Source organism: Saccostrea echinata, unplaced genomic scaffold (genome assembly GCF_033153115.1).
Source record: "Saccostrea echinata isolate AGI-Se365-2 ecotype Australia unplaced genomic scaffold, CSIRO_AGI_Sech_v1 ptg000042l, whole genome shotgun sequence".
NCBI lineage: Eukaryota > Metazoa > Mollusca > Bivalvia > Ostreida > Ostreidae > Saccostrea > Saccostrea echinata.
The window spans coordinates 3471690-3492503 of NW_026889791.1; the positions used below are offsets into that span (position 1 = coordinate 3471690).

At 34.3% G+C, this 20814-nt stretch overlaps 1 protein-coding gene across 4 annotated transcripts; it reads left to right on the forward strand.

The window, feature by feature from the left end:
- Positions 1-3392: 3392 nt before the first annotated feature.
- On the forward strand, positions 3393-20722 carry LOC133201172 (protein IWS1 homolog). 4 transcript variants are annotated; one of them, XM_061336955.1, is made up of 17 exons: positions 3393-3494; positions 6067-6128; positions 6802-7643; positions 7680-7798; positions 8313-8349; positions 8940-8991; positions 9096-9153; positions 10408-10519; positions 12300-12450; positions 12859-12941; positions 14634-14685; positions 16066-16143; positions 16335-16452; positions 18078-18186; positions 19137-19193; positions 19472-19586; positions 19880-20722. In XM_061336955.1, exons 1-17 carry the CDS (start codon positions 3473-3475, stop codon positions 20003-20005), a joined length of 2193 nt encoding a protein of 730 aa, XP_061192939.1. In that variant the 5' UTR covers positions 3393-3472; the 3' UTR covers positions 20006-20722. The 4 variants fall into 4 exon arrangements, with proteins under 4 accessions (XP_061192939.1, XP_061192940.1, XP_061192941.1 ...); XM_061336956.1 differs by having other exon boundaries at positions 6802-7580; positions 7623-7798; XM_061336957.1 differs by having other exon boundaries at positions 6802-7580.
- The last annotated feature ends 92 nt before the right edge of the window (positions 20723-20814 follow it).

Sequence of the window (20814 nt, forward strand, 5' to 3'; positions counted from 1 at the left end):
ATCCAACAGCGAAGAAACCGCCGAGAGTGTGTTGGTTTAACAATAATTATTTTATTTCCTAAGATTGTAAGGTGTAATGTGAAACCATTATCCATAAATATTTTCCCCCAGATTTTTTTTTTACTTTTAATAAATTTTATTGAAATTTTACATTTACACAAAGTAAAAAAGGCCGAACTGACTTTTTGCATTTGTTTCATGTTCAGCAAACTTTATGTACGAATTGACTTCTGTAGTTTGCATACGAATTGACTTCTTATGTACGAATCAGTTTTTGTACGAATTAACATTAAGTCGGCGTAATTTAATGAATATTCATGAGGCGAGAAATATTATAACGGCAAATATCAGGAATTAAACTTTGCGCCCATCAACAAAATGTCATTGAAATAACTTGAGAACCATGTACATTTTATTTTCGAACATCGAAACGACCCCACTTTCATTATTTTGTCTCTGCAAAAATCGCCGCTAGGGTCCCCGTGATTTTACACTGTTGTTTATTCATCGCCCAGACCAGCAGCAATAGCCTGTGGCTATAAATAGCCACCGTCTAAAAAAGGTCTGCTAATAACGGGGCGCAATTGGTACCCATAGAAATTCCAATAGATTGTTGGAAGACCTGGTCTCCAAAAACCACATAGATATTGTCAATCAGAAACTCAAACATCTTTTTAATTTCAACTTCAGAGTACTTGTGTGTACAATCAGAATGTTTTTTAACAAAATAATTTTGCAAATGACCAATGACAAGGTAAGTATATTTACGAGTTCCATTTTTATTGAAAAAGCAGCTGTCAATGATATCAAAAAGCCTGGACTTTAATTTATCGTGGGGAATGGTTGTGTATAAAGTTGAAAAGTCGTAAGTTTTTAAGCTGTTGATTTTGGTAAAATCTTGTGATTTCAAATTTTCCAAAAGTTCCTTGGAATTTTTAAGTATCCACATCTGATTTACACCACTTCTCGAATATATTGTTGCACAGTACTCTTGAAGTTTCTCCTTCACCACTGTTAATATCTTAGTGAGGAGTAAAGATAGAGGCTTGGTTGAACATTTACTGGAACCCACTATGTATCTTTGTTTGTAAGGATTTTTATGAAGTTTCGGAATCCAATATAAATATGGTAATTCGAATTCATTTTGGTTGTTTGGAATATTAAAAATATTCAAAACTGACATATGATTTTGAAGAATTTCTTCCTTAGAAAGGGAACTATGAGTATAAGTTGGATTACCACTTGTAGAATGAAATCCAAGTTCCTCTAAAATACATTTAATATAATGAGCCTTACAAACAAAGACAATGTTGTTACCTGCTTTGTCAGCAGGGACCAGTACGTACTGATCATGTAATCTATCTAATTCTTTTTTCACTTCTGGATTATTGAATACAGAAGGATAGATGGTTTTCATATTGCCTCTCAATCTTTTAATGCGCGATTTTAACATACATCTGATACATTTCATCCATTCTGACAAATGGCTATGTGTAATGCACTTACAGCTTACGATGGTTTAATATTTGATAAACCATCAATAATTTAAAGAATATATTTCAATCAAAACTTGTTAAACACAATGACTGATGTGTCTTTTTTTTCGTCAGTCCCCGATTTTAGTCTTGATGGAAATATCCAGAGCGTGATGACATCCCTCCTCACAACCCCAGTCCACCCGTGGCCGTGGGACACCTGACAAACTTCATTTATTTTTTTAAGGGCTAGCTGTAAATATTTTTTCTTTTTAAATATAACTGTCCTTAATACATTGTTAGTAGTTCTGTGATCTTTTTTAAAAAATGAGACTGGTATTGACTGAGTAGATTATTAGATTCAAGACTCAAACATTGCTGCAGAATTTTAATAAAATCATCTTTCCTAAGACAACTTATAACACTTCTTATAGAGACTTTTGTAGTTGTTGTATCATTTTGAGAACCATTTTTAAAGTGATGTAATCAAGCGAAAGATTCCATGAACAAAGTCCAGTTTTTAAGAATAGTATTTATTGAAAATGTTGTGAGCAGAGGCAAAATATTGCAGCACTACATATGCTTTTATAAATTCATTCAAAATCAAATCTATCTAGACCTGAACTTTAATTTACCATTTTTAATTTCAGTATATATTTTATATATATACCAAGTTTAAATATATATATATATATATATATATATATATATATATATATATATATATATATATATATATATATATATATATATATATATATATATATATATATATATATATATAGAAAGCCGATGGAATTCTAGCGGCGCTGTCGTACACTACACGGTCATTGAGAATGGAAGTGAGATACAGTTACACAAAAATATATATCATGTAAAAATGGTGAAAAAGAGAAATTTGACACTCAGTGGAACAGGTGGAACCAACTATTTTTTAACTCTCTCTCTCTCTCTCTCTCGTAATTCTATATATGCACAATCCTGTTATAGAAAAGATAATGGACATTTTGTATCGAATGAATTGTGTTGAAAAAATAAAATGATCGTTAAAAAATAATAGTACTTTATGTTCATGTGGGAAGTATGAAGATGTTCATCATTTCTTGCCTGTAGAAATTATCCAAACGCTAGGAATAACCTTTTCATCCGGCTATTTATATTTGACGAATTGGTCACTATTGGTACAAATTTGTTATTATGGGGTGATGTAAATTTGCCTTTACAAACTAATATCAATATTTTTTACAATTGTAAATTTATATTTCTATGTACTGTTTCAATTGCATGACATATTGTTCTATTTATGGAAAGGAACTAGTAAGTTGTACATGTGTAAGAACTTTTTTCCAATTCTTTTGATTCATTCAACACTGTTCAATAAAATATGTTTAAAACAAAACAACAGAATCTAAAGTGTTAATATTTTATGCATCTGTTGTTTTTATTTATTTTCTTTGAGTTTATTCCTGAACTTTAAGATTTTCCTGTAATTTCGGGTAAACGCAAGGTATCCTAGGTGTTAAAAATGTAATAGATAAGCTCAATATTTACACCTTTACACACTATAATTTTCTCTCTCGATATCCCAAAAATCTTTTCCTTTAGTGTACAGAGGGTTCTTAAGGTCTTTTCTTAGGGTTTTTTGTTTGTTTGTTTCTTTGCTGCTGCTGTTGTTGTTGTTTTAGGTCCCTCGACGCTTCATGCATTTTTGATGAGCTTGTCGAAATGTTTTAAGTTGCAATTGAAGTCTCACTTTGGCTGATAATTAAAAAAAAAATCTTTACCAAAGCATGCAAATCATTATTTCCACTACCGGGACTGAAGACGTGTTTTGACCGACTTTTATTCACGTCAAACAATTTTCACCGCAAGGAGTCGCTATTAACCTTCTTCCTGTTTAGAAAGAATGGATCTTGTCTTCAAACATGTTGGTGTTTCTCATTCGAAGCCTGAATAGATTGTAGAAAAAGAAAACCATTCCCATTTAACCTTCAAATATGGATATAGACGATTCACCACGTATGTATATGATATTGTTTGAGTGAATTAGATTCGATTGTAAATAATTTTACGCTTTGCTTTCGCTTCTTACAGATGTCTAACATGGCAGGGCTAGAAATAATTATATTTGTTTACTGGTCACTCGGGCTATCGCCTTAAATTTTTGCTGGTCAACTTAGTACTTTCACTTCCCACTGGGCCAGTAGATTTTAAAAAGACTGGCCCAAAACCATAATAATAATAGTAATATTTTTTTATATTGTGATACTTAGAAGTACAACTTAACAACACAAGAAAAAGTAAAAGTACTAAATAAATTCATGACTTATATGTTGCTATAGCATTTCACACTGAAATATATTAAAAAACTTGTGAACGAAATTCTTTTTTCTGGAAATTAATAAAACTGCGTTTTTCTGGACGTGTTTGATTGACACATATCCTTGCACTTTCAATAAGTAAACTTTTTTCATAATACTTAAGAAAATCAGGGACCTATATATATATACTAACCAGATAGGCAACTCCTTCAGCATCATGTTTATTTACCCAAAATGTCACGCTCAACACTACAAGTTTTCAAACTATGTTTATTTCCAGTAAAAAGACTGTTTTTCTGATCATTGTAATCTTTTCTTGTGTATTGGAATGTATTTTTAATAAAACTTACAAGATATCACAAGAGTTGCTTATCCTGTTTGTATATAGGCCCCTGAGAAAAGTAGAAAATTTGTTGTGTATTAATGAAAAATATGAAAACTATAATCCAGAAAATTTGGAGTAGAAATGCGAGAAAGTAAAACCAACTCACCAGTATAGCCAGTCCGTGTTTAGTGATGTGTGCAGACTAAACAAATTGAACACACCCGGTAAAACGTAAAGAATAAACACTAACAATAACAGAGTTGTGCCCTGTTTACAAACACAGGTGTTTGACGTGATGTTATAAAGAATGTCATTGAATTCTTAGAATATTCATGTAGGTTCAAATCATTAAACTGAAGTTATAATATATTATATACTAAATTGTGTCAGTATCTATATGTTGTAAGTGTAAAACCCTGATATTTTTATGTACATACATTACTTCATGTTTTATAAAACATGCATTGAAGAGCAGAGTTGATGCAATCTCTTTGAAAGTAAATTTGCCATGATTTTTGTCAGTTGTTCAAATTAACAGTAAATCTTTAAATTTAAAATAGAAACTTTAGAGTAGTAAAATACTTTTATGGAGTGCCTTTAATTCTTCAACAGTACATGTATCAATAAATGATTTATGGTAGACTACGATGTTGGACTCACAGTGCCAACATAATTCTAATTAATATTAATAATTAATTTTGAAGTACAGTCAAACCTCATTATCTTGAACTCGATGGGACCAAGAAAGAAACTTCGAGATATCCGAGGATTCAAGATATCAAATGTAAAATACTTCAAGAATAAGTGGTTGGGACTTCCAAATCACTATGACATATCCATGGCACTCGAGATATCAGTGTTTGAGGTATCGAAGTTCAACTCTATTTAATAATATTAAAAAATGCACAAAGCAATTATACGATTACATGGAAGTGTGAAAATAAATGATTTGTCTTTGTTCCTTCTTGCAAAAAGTCCATCCAGGGACTAGGAGATAATTCATAATACAAGGTGAAGAAAGACAATGTGCCCTAATTAAGGCTTTAAACACTACTCGTATTTAAGGCATTGTCCGCCATATTACCCTTTCATCGCCGCTATCCCTACAACCCCTATATAAGCCGCAGATCTCTGAACAGTTTAAAGTATTTCGTTGTAGAGGTCTAACCAGTGTGGACGTACATCTTGCATTATTGCCATGTTACTCAGTCGCGATGAAATTATCAAATTTTACACACTTTTTCCGAGCCAGGAGAAAAGTAACATGAAATATACAAGTTAATGCATAATTTACAAACAGAAAATGCACTTAAACATGATAAAACAAGGAATAAACACACAGAATTTAAGACCATGAAAGGAATACTACGTGTTGGCCATGAGATTCAAGTGTGTAGTCGGGTGGAATGAAATTGAGGGGTTTATATACCTGTGTGATCATGTGCCTATTTATGAGTAGTGTTCAGCTTTAAGAGATGATTAACTGCTCTGCATTAAAAATTGAAAGACGGTAGATTTGTTTGATTAAAATTTCAGAGAAAATCTGTGTTCTTAGTGACGAGCATGAATGGATTAACGAGATTCCCACTGTCCCTATCTACATCTAGTGAAACCACAGCCAGGGGAATGGACCTGGTAGAATCAGCGGGCTGATTTTCTGATCGTTGAAGATCTTACTGTGTCATAAAATTTTTACTGTAGTGCACACATAAAATTTGAATCATTAATGTTTCGGAGGAAATTTTACTGTGTGGGGGCTGTCACAGTAAAACAGCTCATGGAAAACCCTGTAATAGAATTTGTTACATGCGTTGGTAATGTAGCAATATGGATAAATTCTACACCTTTAATTTATTTGTGTTTGAGAGCTGTTTCATTACTTACTAGATCTGTGTATTTATGTAATGTGTATGTACTTATTTCTTGTAATTTACTATTTACACAGGTAGTGGGGGCAGTACTCCTGTTATGGATGAGCCAACATACCACGAGGAGGACTCACAGCAGGTTTCGTTTATTTATCTAACTGCCGCAATTGTTACAGTAGCTCACAGATCTAGTCTGAACAAAAAAAGATACAAACTCTAAACTTGCTAAAAAGGGTTGACATAAAAAGAATGGAAAAAAAAATTTCGTTTGTGGGTAAAAGGGTGAATTGTTGGGAAGTACTGTTATATATTGTGTTTTCACATTGGTTATGATGACTGAGTAATTGCAGACATACCACTCGGGCAAAATTCTACAGAACTGAGTTGCAGTTTAGTCTTTGTTTATAATATCTCATAGAATTTTAAGTTTCATAAACATGATTAAAAGTCATTCATACCTCTTTTCTTATTGCATTACAATTTGTGTTAGGCAATGGATGCACAGTGTCACGAGTGACCCAGGAGACTGACATACAGTGTAACTGGTTTATAAACATTGGACAGATTCACAACTCATGACAGCTACAATTAACAAACATGCAGTTATTAATTTTGCAACATTAACATCAATTATGCAAATATAAATATTCAGTTTCTAATTCAATAGTCCCAATTATTCTATATCAGTTAATATTTTAATTCACATATTATTTTGTATAATTTTTGGTACATTTAAAAGTTTTGTCCAGATGAGTCGTCATTCACATTCTTATTTTATTTTAACTTACATTGTGTTTAATAAAAACTTTTAGGAGATGGATGTAAACAAAGGAGAAAGTGACAATGAAGAGGCTGGTGATACTGAATTTGCCAGGAATAGAGAGTCCAATATGGATGATGATTATGTAAGTGATGGTGGAGAAGTGGAACGGGAGGAAGTGGAGAGAGACATGGGAGATGATGACGAGGGGCCTGCATCTCCAGAAAGTGGACCAATGTCACCGGAAGGGTCTAATCCTGCCTCTCCAGCAGGTCCTCAATCCCCTGTGGATGGACCTGGCTCTCCAGAGCAGGATGAAGGACCTGCATCACCAGTTGGTAGCTACGAGGGATCAGGATCCCCACGAGGTAGTGGCAGTCCACCTGGATCCCCTGAAGAAGGCCCCTTGTCTCCTCCTCCCTCACCTGCATCTCCTGAGGCTCAAGGACCAGCATCACCTGATGGTAGTGGTCCTGCTTCTCCAGATGAACCTAGATCCCCTGGATCTCCAGGATCAAATAGAAGCAGATCTCCAATTCAAAGTCCAAATGGCTCACCTGCTAGAAGCAGAAGTAATTCACCAGATCACAGTCAAAGGAGTTCTAGAAGTAGGTCAGGTTCCCCAGCCAGAAGTCAGTCAGGATCCCCAGCAAGAAGTCGCTCAGGTTCTCCTAGAAGCAGATCTGGATCACCAGTACGGAGCAGATCGGGTTCACCGAGAAGCAGATCAGGATCACCAAGAAGTAGGTCAGGTTCACCAAGAAGCAGATCAGGTTCACCAAGAAGTAGGTCAGGTTCACCAAGAAGTAGATCAGGTTCACCAAGAAGTAGGTCGGGTTCACCAAGAAGCAGGTCAGGTTCACCAAAAAGCAGGTCAGGTTCACCAAGAAGTAGGTCAGGATCAAGAAGTATTTCACGTTCAAGATCCAGATCAAGAAGTCGATCTGGCTCCAGAAGTAGGTCTCGCTCAAGAAGTCGTTCAGCATCCCCAAGAAGCAGATCAGCATCACCAGCAGCTGGAAGTGATGAAGAAAAAGAGAAGGAAAAAGGTTTGTAATTCAGGTGTTATTCTTTAAAAATTAAACAAAGGGTAAAGGTCCCATTTTGAACCCATCTGGAAGGGTATTCAAACAGTATAGTAGCTTATGATAATAGGACATTATTCCTGATTGTAGGTGATAGCACACACAAAGGTCACAAAATTTTTCATATCCCAAAGTACACAAGATTTTATAGATGCATTTTGCTTCAGAAAATGGATCAGGATTAACTCATTTACCAGTATATCAGTATATTATTTATTTGAATCACTTTCCACTGGCAATATGTAACATTTGATAACTGTTCGTTATCTTCACCAACTGGAGGAATCAAAGATCAATGGTTATTTTGAAATGCTTCTTTATAAGATCTTAGAATCTGTCACAACTAGGTGTTTTCATTTTTATGTCAAATAAGGGTGCAGAGTTTGTCTTACTGTTCTTTTTGCTGACTGCATTTTACCTAATCATGAAAAAAAAGTACAGTTAGTAAACTGATTTTTTAAATATGATTTTATTGTAGCACCTGGTAGTGATGATGAAAATGACACAGATAAAGAGTAAGTTCTCATTTTGACTTATTTTTTTATCTTTTGAAATCATGAATGAGTTAGACTCTCGTGTGAACTTTTCTGGTTTGTCCAGCCTGTGTATGTCTATGTATGTACATGTACAGATATATCTGTGAAATGGGTTTCATGTTTTGACATTTGTGTCTTGCAATTCAAGATCAACTACTGTAAAAAAAAAAAAAGAAAAGAAAATCACTTATTTTCATGGGATTAAATTTTGGTGGTTTGAGGAAAAATTACTGGTTTGAGGGGATTTTATTTCCTGGTTAAAAAGGGATATTATAAAGCAGTATGTAATTTTCACATTTGGGGGATATGAATTCATTGGTCTCTTCATTCCACGAAAAAAAATGAAAATAAACCCCCAGGAAAATTTGTGATTTCAAAATATTAAAAACAGCTCATAAAAGCTATTGAACTATATGCAGCATAATTTGGGTATATATTAAACAAATGAAATGTGAATGTTTTCTCTAGAAATTAAAGCTTATACATTAAATGTTCTTTTACCATATGTTTGGAAACTAAATGGTAAACTTGAAAAATTTATCTAATGTTAAACATCCTATCTCTTTCAGTGAATTAATAGCGGACATTTTTGGCTCAAGCGATGAAGATGAAGAATTTGAGGTGTGTAATGTTATATACAAGATTAAATTTTTCTTGAATTTTAAGAATCACAAATAAAATTTCTTTGAGCTTCTCGAAACTTGATTTTACATCTGTTTTAAAAGGGTTTTGAAGAGGCAGATGTGGAAGCAGCAAAGAAGAAGAAAGAGAAGAAGAAAGGAAGTAAGTGGAGTAGATTCAGAGTACAACTCTCTGTATGGCTTACTGTAATAAATATAAAACGTCCTTGTAAACATATTCAGTTTTTACCATAATGACCTTATGGTTTACTAAAATAACCAGGATGTTTTAGGCAAACAAAGGCCATTTCCTACTCATTTAATCATTACTGTTATAAATACATTGAAAATTATGTTTATTTCCGTATATTTATGTTTATTTATGTTTTGTGTTGAAACAGAAAATACAGTATTTTTCACATAATCAACAAGCATTCTGAGAGTATTGCATTAGCAATACTAGTCCCCTACCGGCAAATGTTCCCGTTAAGAATTGAAAATGCCATAATTCTGTCAAAACTTAATGAAGCGGGACAAACTTGATCTATAACTAATCAAGGTAAAGCCACATACCAAAAATCAGCTCAATATCTACAAGCATTTAGAAGAAAATTGCGGAAAACCCGTAAAAATTGAAAAGGCTGTAATTCCGTCAAAAATCAATGAAGTGGAACAAAATGCAAACTTGATCTGTAACTCATCAAGATACACTCACGTACCAAAAATCAGCTCAATATCTGCAAGCGTTTAGGAAAAAAGTGCGGAAAACCAAGTGGGACAGACTGACAGACAGACAGACGGACAGACAGACAGACAGACAGCTAGACAGACGGACGGACAGACTCAGAGGAAACCTATAGTCCCCTCCGGTTTCACCGGTAGGGGACTAATAAGGAGGCTATAAACACTGCACACAAAAGAGTTCCAATTCTAGGGTAGTTGTAAGCATGCAGTTAGATTTATCTGCCCTTAGATGTAAGATACAATAAATTGCAATTTACTGTTAATGACACAATTGTAATAGATTAAAATGTTCTTAAAATTATATTAAACCATGATAAAATAATAGAATGCATGATTTACATGTATATTTCCAATGTACATGTATGTAAACAAGAGTGATTTCTGTTCACTAATACAGTACTTCAGTGTCTTTGAACATTTTTCCAGGGGAAATATTGCAGGTACCTATGTTGAAAATGAACAAGATAATGTAAATATATATACACTTTTATAAATGTGATATAATTTTCTCAAAGTCCTAAAAAAAGGTACCAGTAGCGTTTTTGAGCCTCCTTTATTAGGGTTCTGCAAGGATTTTCAGATACCCTATAGTAATAGTATTTATTAAGATATACATATAGCAAATATGAAACTAACTTGAATTTAAATGCTAATGATGAGATTTTATTTGTAGAGGAATCCAAGGCTATTGTGTCTGATGATGAGGAAGGGGGTGGAGTCACGGGGGCAGTGGAGGAGACCCAGGGGGTACTTCCTGATGTATCCTCCGATGAGGAGGTCAACAAGTAAGCATTCTTACTTCAAGCTCCTGTTTTTAGGTCACCTGAGTCAATCTGTTGACCGTAACTCTCAGATTTTGTATATTCGCATCTGTTATTAGCTCACCTGAGCCGAAGGCTCAAGTAAGCTTTTCTGATCAAAATTTGTCCGTTGTCTGTCGTCGTCGGCGTTGTTGTCGTTGTAAACTTTTCACAATTTCATCTTCTTCTCCAGAACTACTGGGCCAATTTCAACCAAACTTGGCACAGAGTATCCTTGGGTGAAGGGGGTTCAAGTTTGTTCAAATGAAGGGCCACACCTTCTTCCAAGGGGAGATAATCACGAATTCATGAAAAATTAATGGCATCATTTAAAAATCTTCTTCCCAAGAACCACTGTGCTTGAAAATATGAAACTTATATGGAAGCATCCTCAAGTAGTGTAGATTCAAGTTTGTTCAAATCATGACCCCCGGGGGTAGGGTGGGGCCACAATGGGCGATCAAAGTTTTACATAGGAATATATAGGAAAATTCTTTAAAAATCTTCTTCTCAAGAACAGCAAAGCCATGATTGGTCATATTTATATGGAAGCATCCTCAGGTAGTGTATATTCAAGTTTGTTCAAATCATGACCCCCAGGGGTAGGGTGGGGCCACAATGGGCGATCAAAGTTTTACATAGATATATATAGGAAAACTCTTTAAAAATCTTCTTCTCAAGAACAGCAAAGCCATGATTGGTCATATTTATGGAAGCATCCTCAGGTAGTGTAGATTCAAGTTTGTTCAAATCATGACCCCCGGGGGTAGGATGGAGCCACAGTGGGCGATCCAAGTTTTAAATAAGAATACATAGGGAAAATCTGTAAAAATCTTTTTCACAAGAACAACAAAGCCATGATTGGTCATATTTACATGGAAGCATCCTCAAGTAGTGCAGGTTCAAGTTTGTTCCAATCATGACCCCTGGGGGTAAGATGGAGCCACAATGGGTGATCAAAGTTTTACATAAAATACGTAGGAAAAATTTGTAAAAATCTTTTTCTCAAGAACAGCAGAGCCATGATTTTTTTTTTTTTATGGGTGCATCCTCAGGAAGTGTAGATTCAAGTTTGTTTAAATCATGACCCCCCAGGGGTAGGGTGGGGCCACAATGGGCGATCAAAGTTTTACATAGGAATACATAGGAAAAAAGTAAGCCTTTTAAAATCTTCTGATGAAGAACAGCAAAGCAATAATTAGTCATAGTTACATGCAAGCATCCTCAGGTAGTGTAGTTTCAAATTTTGTTCAAATCATGACCCCACCCCCACCCCCCACCCCCAGGAGAATAGAGGGGCCATAACAGGGGATCATAGTTATACAAAGGAATACAAATGATATATCAATAAAAATTGTCTTCCTAAGAACAGCATAGCCATTATTTGTCATATTAATTCAAAAGCATCCCTTTGAAGTATAGATTCAAGTTCAAATTACCCCCCCCCCCCCTTGGGGCCTCTTGTGCATAAACTTTTTATCACATTTTCAAATTCCTGTCCAGAACATTTGAAACTTTTAACCAAACTTACCTCAAAACATTCTTCAGCAATAGAGATTTTTTGATGGTTACATCTATCTTCAAGACAATTCAATGTCTTATTTGCCAATATTTGCCATTCAAAAATGAGTTGAATGTGTTCATTTAGGATAGACTGTAATCACACTTATTTAAATTAGGAAGTACTGCTACACACCTTTGTTTTTACTGATTGTATTTCTGATGCAGTGGAACTCTTGCTGATGGTTATCACTTTTTTTTCCAGATCTGACATGGTGTCAGATTTTGATTTGATGTTAATGAGAAAAAAAGAAGAAATGAGAAAAAGAAAGAAGAGACGGCGAGACGTGGACATTATTAATGATAATGACGATCTCATTGCTGACATGATTGTCAAAATGAAGGAAGCTGCAGAGGTGATTAAAATATTAGCTAGATATATACAGTAAAACATGGTTACAGCAAACATGCTTATGATGTTTTTCACTCTTTATAATGAATTGATTTTCATTCCCTCTAGTTTTAAAATGTACTATTTTAATTTTATCAAATATAACAAATTATGTCTATAACACAGGAAAATTTTTGTCTTTGTGATTACTTAAATTCATCAGAGCTTGAGTAATGTCTAGTTATATGCTCACATAAGTGTGATTATTATGTTCATAGGGGGATTAGCTTATTATATCATGTGATCCAGGGTTTTGTTTTGTTAGCTCACTTGAGCTACATTTTATCTGAGCAGGAAACTTCCTGACAGGTTTTTTCAAATGTACTCTCCTGTTATTCTGAATGTTCGAAGTAACATTGGCAGATAATTTCAGGATGACCGTGAACTCAACATGCAGAAAAAACCAGCCATTACCAAACTGAAGATGCTAACTCATGTGGTATCTCAACTGAAGAAGTAAGTAGCAATTTTGTAATCATTTTTTTAAGAAAGATTTGCAAGTATTAGTGAGATACTGCTAATTGTTATAACTGCAAGAAATCTAGCCCAATCAACCTAAGGTCATAGAATATGATCTGAATTCTTATCACTTGTCATGAACATGAACTACCAAGAATTTTTAAAATGATGGTAGAAATACACTCAAAACTTTGAAATAACGGTTATGACAGTTTTTTAATCACCCAAGTTGCTGTGCGAGTATGTAGATACGCAAGAGTGCATAATGTTTTCTGTTAACTTTTGAGCATTCTTGATGATTTGTAACCACCAACTTTTATGAGTTCAGTATGATGATTTAGGTACTCTTGAAGTAAATTCTAAATAGAATTTTAAGAATTTCTCTGTGACAGCTCAGCTGATGTATTTGATATCAGTTCCCATCTGTTTTTTGTTGTTGTTGTCAAAAACTTTTTACAATTTCATCTTCTTCTCCAGAACCAATGGGTCAATTTCAACCAAATTTGGCAGAGAGTATCCTTGGGTAAATGGGATTCAATTTTGTTCATATGAAGGGCCACATCCTCTTCTAAGGGGAGATAATTAAGAAATAGTAAAAATTGAGTGGGATCATTTAAAAAATCTTATCAAGAACCATTGGGCCAGAAAAGATGAAACTTACCTGAGAGCCTCCTGACACTGTAGATTCTATTTTGTTCAAATAGTGACCCCACAGGGGCAGGGTTGGGCCACTATGGGCAAAAAAGTTTTACATGCATATATATAGGAAAAATCTTTTAAAAATGTATTCTCAAGATCAGCAAAGCTGTGTTTAGTCATATTTAAATAGAAACATCATCAAGTAGTTTAGATTCAAATTTGGTCAAATCATTACCCCCTGGGGTACGGTGGGGCCAAAATTGCCAATTAAAGTATTTCTTAGGAAAACAGGAAAAAACCTTTAAAAAAATTTTTTTTCTAAAACAGCAAAGTCATGATTAGTCATATTTATATGGAAACATCCACAGGTAGTGCAGATTAAAATTTGTTTAAATCATGAGCACTGGGGGGTAGATGGGGCCATAATGGGCAATAAGGATGCATGCGAAAATCTTAAAAAATCTTTTCAAGAACAGGATAGCCTTGATTAGTCATATTTATATGGAAGCATCCTCAGGTAGAGTAGATTTAAGCTTGTTCAAATCATGACCCCAGGGGATGGGGCTACAATGGGTAATCAAAGTTTTACATAGGAATGTATAAGAAAAATTTGCTGGTGAAAAACAAGAAGGATCATAATTACTCAGGTGATCGTTGTGGTCCATGGGCCTCTTGTTGACTTCTTTCCTGAAATGGCTGAACCATTATCTTTACTATGCATCTTCTACTAATGAGGGGAAACAAAATTTTTTAACTTGGTGCATAGTAAGAAGACCAATGTTATTTCAATATACATGTACATGTATTAATGATCTCTGTGTCATCTACCATAAAGCTAGACTCATGGCATTTATGTCTAGAATTCCAGTCGTAGGTCAGGTTACTTGGTCAAAGCTTGAGAAATTCATTAATTAAACTAAGGTGACTTTTAAAAATTGGGGGGGGGGGGGGGGGCTTAATATCAACTGGACATCTTCAGATTTATGAATGTGCCAGCACTGTATATATATATCTAAACAATAAAATATATGTATCATTAATTTATTATAGAGCTGATCTTCACTCGGCCTTCCTGGATTGTGGAGTGCTCAGTGCTATGACGGTAAGAATTTTTACATAGTTATTTTCTAGAGAAGCAATATACTCTACAACAGAGTAAAGGTACACCATGTCTTACCATCTGTAGCTCCAGAAACTTTCAAACACATTAGATATGATGTGCTTGCACACATATACTTTAAACATAGTTATTTTCTAGAGGAGCAATATACTCTACAACAGAGTAAAGGTACACCATGTCTGACCATCTGTAGCTCCAGAAACTTTCAAACACATTAGATGATATGATGTGCTTGCACACATATACTTTAAACATTGTTATTTTCTAGAGGAGCAATATACTCTACAACAGAGTAAAGGTACACCATGTCTGACCATCTGTAGCTCCAGAAACTTTCAAACACATTAGATGATATGATGTGCTTGCACACATATACTTTAAACATTGTTATTTTCTAGAGGAGCAATATACTCTACAACAGAGTAAAGGTACACCATGTCTGACCATCTGTAGCTCCAGAAACTTTCAAACACATTAGATGATATGATGTGCTTGCACACATATACTTTAAACATTGTTATTTTCTAGAGGAGCAATATACTCTACAACAGAGTAAAGGTACACCATGTCTGACCATCTGTAGCTCCAGAAACTTTCAAACACATTAGATGATATGATGTGCTTGCACACATATACTTTAAACATTCTTATTTTAACAGAAGTCATATTTTAGCACCTTTCATGTTCGCTAATTTTCATGTATGTACAAGTGTGATATAAAGTAATACTTATTCTTTTAAAAACTCAAATGCACTTATGATTGCGCTAATCAGTTGAAGAGGAAAATACTGCTGAAGTTTGAGTGCCCTAATTTATGTTCTTTAATTAACAGCACCTTGACTCTAATTTTGTCCATGTCAGGTGATTTTTTTTTTTTGATAGCAGTAAATTTATAAACATGATAAAGACAGAATAAGTTCTGATCTTGTAGACTTCAGATATTGATTTAGATATTGATAACTAGCAGAGAGAAGGTTAAAAGTTCAAGATATCTATATGTTATTCACATGTCTGTTAACATTTTTGTGAGACTCATCAAATGTGAGTTCTTTCAAGTCTTAACGAGTTCATACTCTTTACAAAAGAGTATCCAGTGATTAAAAGAAAGCACTTGAAGATTTTTCAATCGTTAAATTTAAGATCAATGTCATTGATATATCTGTCAATTATACATATTATGGAATGACATATTAAGTAGAGGATAGTAAAATAAGTTACTTAAAGATATTTGGTCCCACACTCAAAGGTCAAGGTTAAAAGATCATTACTATGGATATGAGCATACTGCAGGGTGCAATATGGCCTTGACAGCTTTTTAGTGATGGAAATGTGTATCAATGCTGACATTTGTTTACATTTCAGGAATGGCTAGCTCCTCTACCAGACAAAAGTCTGCCCCATTTACAAATCAGAGAAAAGTTTCTACGCATCCTACAAGAGGTAATTATTTTTAAAGGAGATAATTTGCATGTTCATCTGATGCATTGTATAGGATTAAACTTTTGAGTTACAGTTCTTAGACTAATTTTGAAATAATTCACCAATTTAAAATAACTTTAAAAAGTGAATTGTTTCAAAAAAGATTTCTTTGTAAATATATCTTGCTGGGTTTTTTTTCTTTTTGGTCACAGTTTCCAGCCATCAGTCAAGAAGGGCTGAAGGCAAGTGGTATTGGTAAGGCCATTATGTATCTGTACAAACATCCAAAGGAATCCAAAGAAAACAAGGAGAGGGCAGGCAAACTCATTAGTAAGTCAAACATTTAGTAATGTCACCATTATGTGTCTCCAGGTAGTACTAAATACCTAACATACAAAACTAAATTCTTGTAAAGAGATAATAATTATATTTAGTTGTAAATCAACATGGGGTAATTAAGAAACCTGTCTCTCTCAGGTGACCTATTAGTATGGGTTGTTTTGTGTCATCTAACTTAAGTTGGGTTCAGGGTTCAGATCCCAAGGTGGGGCTAAGTCTGTCTTAAATTTAGAAAAATCATTTATAAAATCAGCCAAAATTTTGAAATTGATGTCCCCTTGGTTGAGACCCCAAGTTGGGGCTAAATTTGTCATTAAATTGTATATTTATTTATTGTTGACGGTGTTCTTTATTTGCTGATATTTAAACACAAACAAGATGATAATGAACCCCTTTACCAAATTGTGAAATTCACATCCCTACTTGGCATAAGGTTTATACCAAAATTTTGGGCCAAGTTCATTGTATATTGAATATTCATTATATCTTCAGAAACATTTTATACTCATACACTCATAAACTGCCAGGAGACAAAGTCTATGCAATGTGATAATGAAATTTGTACATGTATATAACACCTTTTCTTGAAGGTCTTTATTGAAAACTAAGTGGGCAGAACAAACTTTTTTATTTCTAATCATGTTCATTTAAGAAATAAACAACAATGTTAAAAAGTTCTCTGGGAAATGAACTTGGTTGGTCACGTGATCAAATCCTGTGAAGCCCGAAGGGCTTCTCAGAAGATTTGATCACGTACCAACCAAGTTCATTTCCCAGTGAACTTTTTAACATTGTTGTTTATTACTTTTATTTACATTTGAGACGAATATTCTGAATAGAACTGCATTTATTACACGAACGGCCCGCCGTATTGCTATGTTGTGACGCGCAATGACCTAGAAGTTGTTTGGTCTTGAGAGTTCGCCTCGCTCCAACATTTGAATACTTACATTGATGTTTAGCAGTCCAGTTCAGGAAATGTCTGTTCATAATGAAAAAACAATGATCGCTACTGGGAATTATCTTACTATTATTGTACGAGTTCTTTATATATAAAGTCAAAAGCGGTGCTATCGTCTTCAGTTTACATACTTTCAAAGGAATTTCGGGTTAAAAAGGTAAGCGTGATTTTAGGCTAATTAGAAACATTCTTCACACCGAAGAAAGATCTAACGATCATTTGTTGAACGAAAAAAAAATATATGTTTCAATAATTTTATCTTTTTCATCGCTTTGACGGTTCAGAAGTTCCGAAACCAGTGTCACTGTGACAGAAATATGTAGACAAGATATCGTCTCGCTGTGTGATTCGGTCACGCCATGACCTCTGACCCCCTAATAAGTTCATACAGAATTGAACATATTTTCTCTTCTATAGGTTCATCTAAGAAAAATATTTGCAAATGTAAATAAATCAGGGATTTGGGCCAAGTTCATTGTAAATTGAAAATTCATTACATCTTCAGACACAGTTCATGTAATGTGATAATGAAATTTATCCATGTATGTAACACCTTTATTTTAAGGTCCCTATTGAAAACTTTGTAGGCAAAACAAGCATTTCTCCTACTAACCATATATGTACATGCATTACAAAATCAATATTTTTATTTCAGATGAATGGTCTAGACCCATCTTTAATTTGACATCTAACTTCAAGATGTTGTCCAAACAGGAAAGAGAGGAAAGAGACTATGAACAGCTGCCAAAGAAGAGAAGAGTCAGGTAAAAGGGGGAAAAAGAGCTAAAAGGGGGAAAAAGAAGAGTCAGGTAAAAGGGGGAAAAAGAGTCAGGTAAAAGGGGGGGGGGGAAGAAGAGTCAGGTAAAAGGGGGAAAACTGAGGTAAAAGGGGGAAAAAGAAGAGTCAGGTAAAAGGGGGAGGGAAGAAGAGTCAGGTAAAAGGGGAAAAAGAAGAGTCAGGTAAAAGGGGGGAAAAAGAAGAGTCAGCTAAAAGGGGGAGGGGGGAAGAAGAGTCAGGTAAAAGGGGAAAAAAGAAGAGTCAGGTAAAAGGGGAGAAAAAAGAAGAGTCAGGTAAAAGGGGAAAAAAGAAGAGTCAGGTAAAGTGGTGGGGGGGGGGGGGGAGGTGGGGGGGGGGGGGAAGAGTCAGGTAAAAAGGAAATGCAGAGCCATTTTTGGAAATTTTAAATCTAACAAAACTACCAAATGCTCAATGTTGCATTTTAAACTCTAAGACCAGAAGAGTTTTTGTGATGGTAAGATGTCCATAATTAATATATGTAGTTCTCGGTTTGTCTGTCTGTAAGCAATTTTTCAAAATGCTACTCCTCCTACATTTACTCCTTCAATTTTAATAAATCTTGCCACGTACACAAGTAGACTTCACCAAAATACATTATTCTGTGTATTGTTTTCGATTTCAAATAAGAGTGTTTACATGGTTGTCAAAAATGGAAAATCTTGTGAAATTCTTTATAAACACTACCCTACAGCAGATATGGTCTCATTTCAATAAACTTGGTACATAAGTAAGCCCCAAAAATTTATGGCACCACTGTAAAGCTTTTCAATTTCAAGGGTAATAACTCCAGATCAGACCAATATCAATAGGACTTGCTTCTAGCCTTCTGATTAAGAGGTCCACTATGTTATCCAGATAACAATGCAAAATAATTGACACATTAAGATTACTAAAAGTATTTGGTTTTGATTTGCAGTGCAGAGGGAATGACTCCCAGAAGAGACATTGACAAAGCTTTAGTAGGTGAAGATAAGTAAGTGTTAGATATTTATGACAAAGATAGAAGTCATCTATATACAGTTGAACTTTGGTATCTCAAACATATATCTCTGAAGTATTATGGATCTGTTAAAGTGAGTCAGATATCTCAAATCCTTGGATATCTCCCAAAAAAAAATTTGATCTCTTCCAGATTGAGATAACAAGGTTTGACTGTATTAAATTTCATGACCTTGAAAATGGTTTTACAGTAGTTATACAATGACCTTGATATTTGAAGATAAAAAGTTAAATGTGATTTGTTCTTTACAGACAGCTAAGACCAGGTGATAAGGGTTGGATAAACAGAGCTAGAGTACCTATGCCATCACACAAAGATTACGTTGTACGTCCCAAATGGGCAGTAGAAGAAGGAATGCAAGGAAAGGTAAGCAGATTTCATCGTCTACCTCAGTCCCTCCATAGTGTTGTGGTATACAGTAAAACTTGCTTGTAAGGACTTTTTCTATTGCAAGGAAAGGTAAACAAATTACTGTGTATATCACATTTCCTCCCATAGTTTTGTGAAATAGAATTTGCTTTTAAGGATTTTCTAAGAAACTTGGATTTAAAACCAAGTTTTATTGTAAATTACTTAGTAATTGTATTTTTATACTCTTTGTTTTATCCTTTTTTGTATAATTGTACAGATGTTTTACAAACTTTCTATGGACTTTTTAGAGCTCTGGAAAGAAAGCGCCATCCAGGTATGATAAGCATGTGAGAGCATTTGCTGAAAAGAAGAAGTTCAGTAAGGCCCAGAGGGCAGTGACTATCAGTATAGAGGGCAGAAATATGGCCCTCTGAGTCATCAAAGGTCAGACACTAACATGTCTCACTTAAGTTGTGAAACTACTATCACAGACACGGGGTATTTTGGTAGGACTCTCAGAGAAAGAACATGCATATTGAGTTTGCGAAAGCAGACATCTGTGAAGTGAGGAATTTTTGAGTATTTAGTACAAGTGTGTGTAAATGTATCAGGGAGGAATATATGACATTCATCATGTGATTAATAACTTTCACCATTCAACATTTGTCTGGAGTATGTATGTGACTTAGGCATTCCCATTCATATGGCATATATTATGAAGAATGTTTTAAGGACATTGTCAGTGCAGACAATCCCATGGTGCTTGCAGTTGAGAATTAGAAAGTGTGTATCGTTTATTAGTATCCATCTGTGTGAATTGAGAGCACATTAATTTTCAAACGTTTTCAAATGCTTAAAAAGGTTTTGGTTTTTCAGAGAGGAAATATTTGCTGGTGATTGTGTACATGTGCTACAATATCATAGCTTGTAAATCACATTTATTTTACTTATTTAAAGTTTATATCTTTTTAAAGATGTGAAAATACAAGAGGTTCTGTAACCAATTTTCAGCCAAATTTATGTTACATAAATATGCATTCTCCTATTTAAAAAAAAAGATTGTAATACCGGGTAAAAACAGATACAGTTCATAATGGAAATGCTGTTTTTTCATTCCATAACAAATGGAAATAAAAATCGTTTGTCCTCTACTTGACGTGTTCAATATTTCTTATTCTTCATACTGTATGTGTATATATTGAATATTCATAGGAATTTACACATCAACCTTACAAAGTCATAA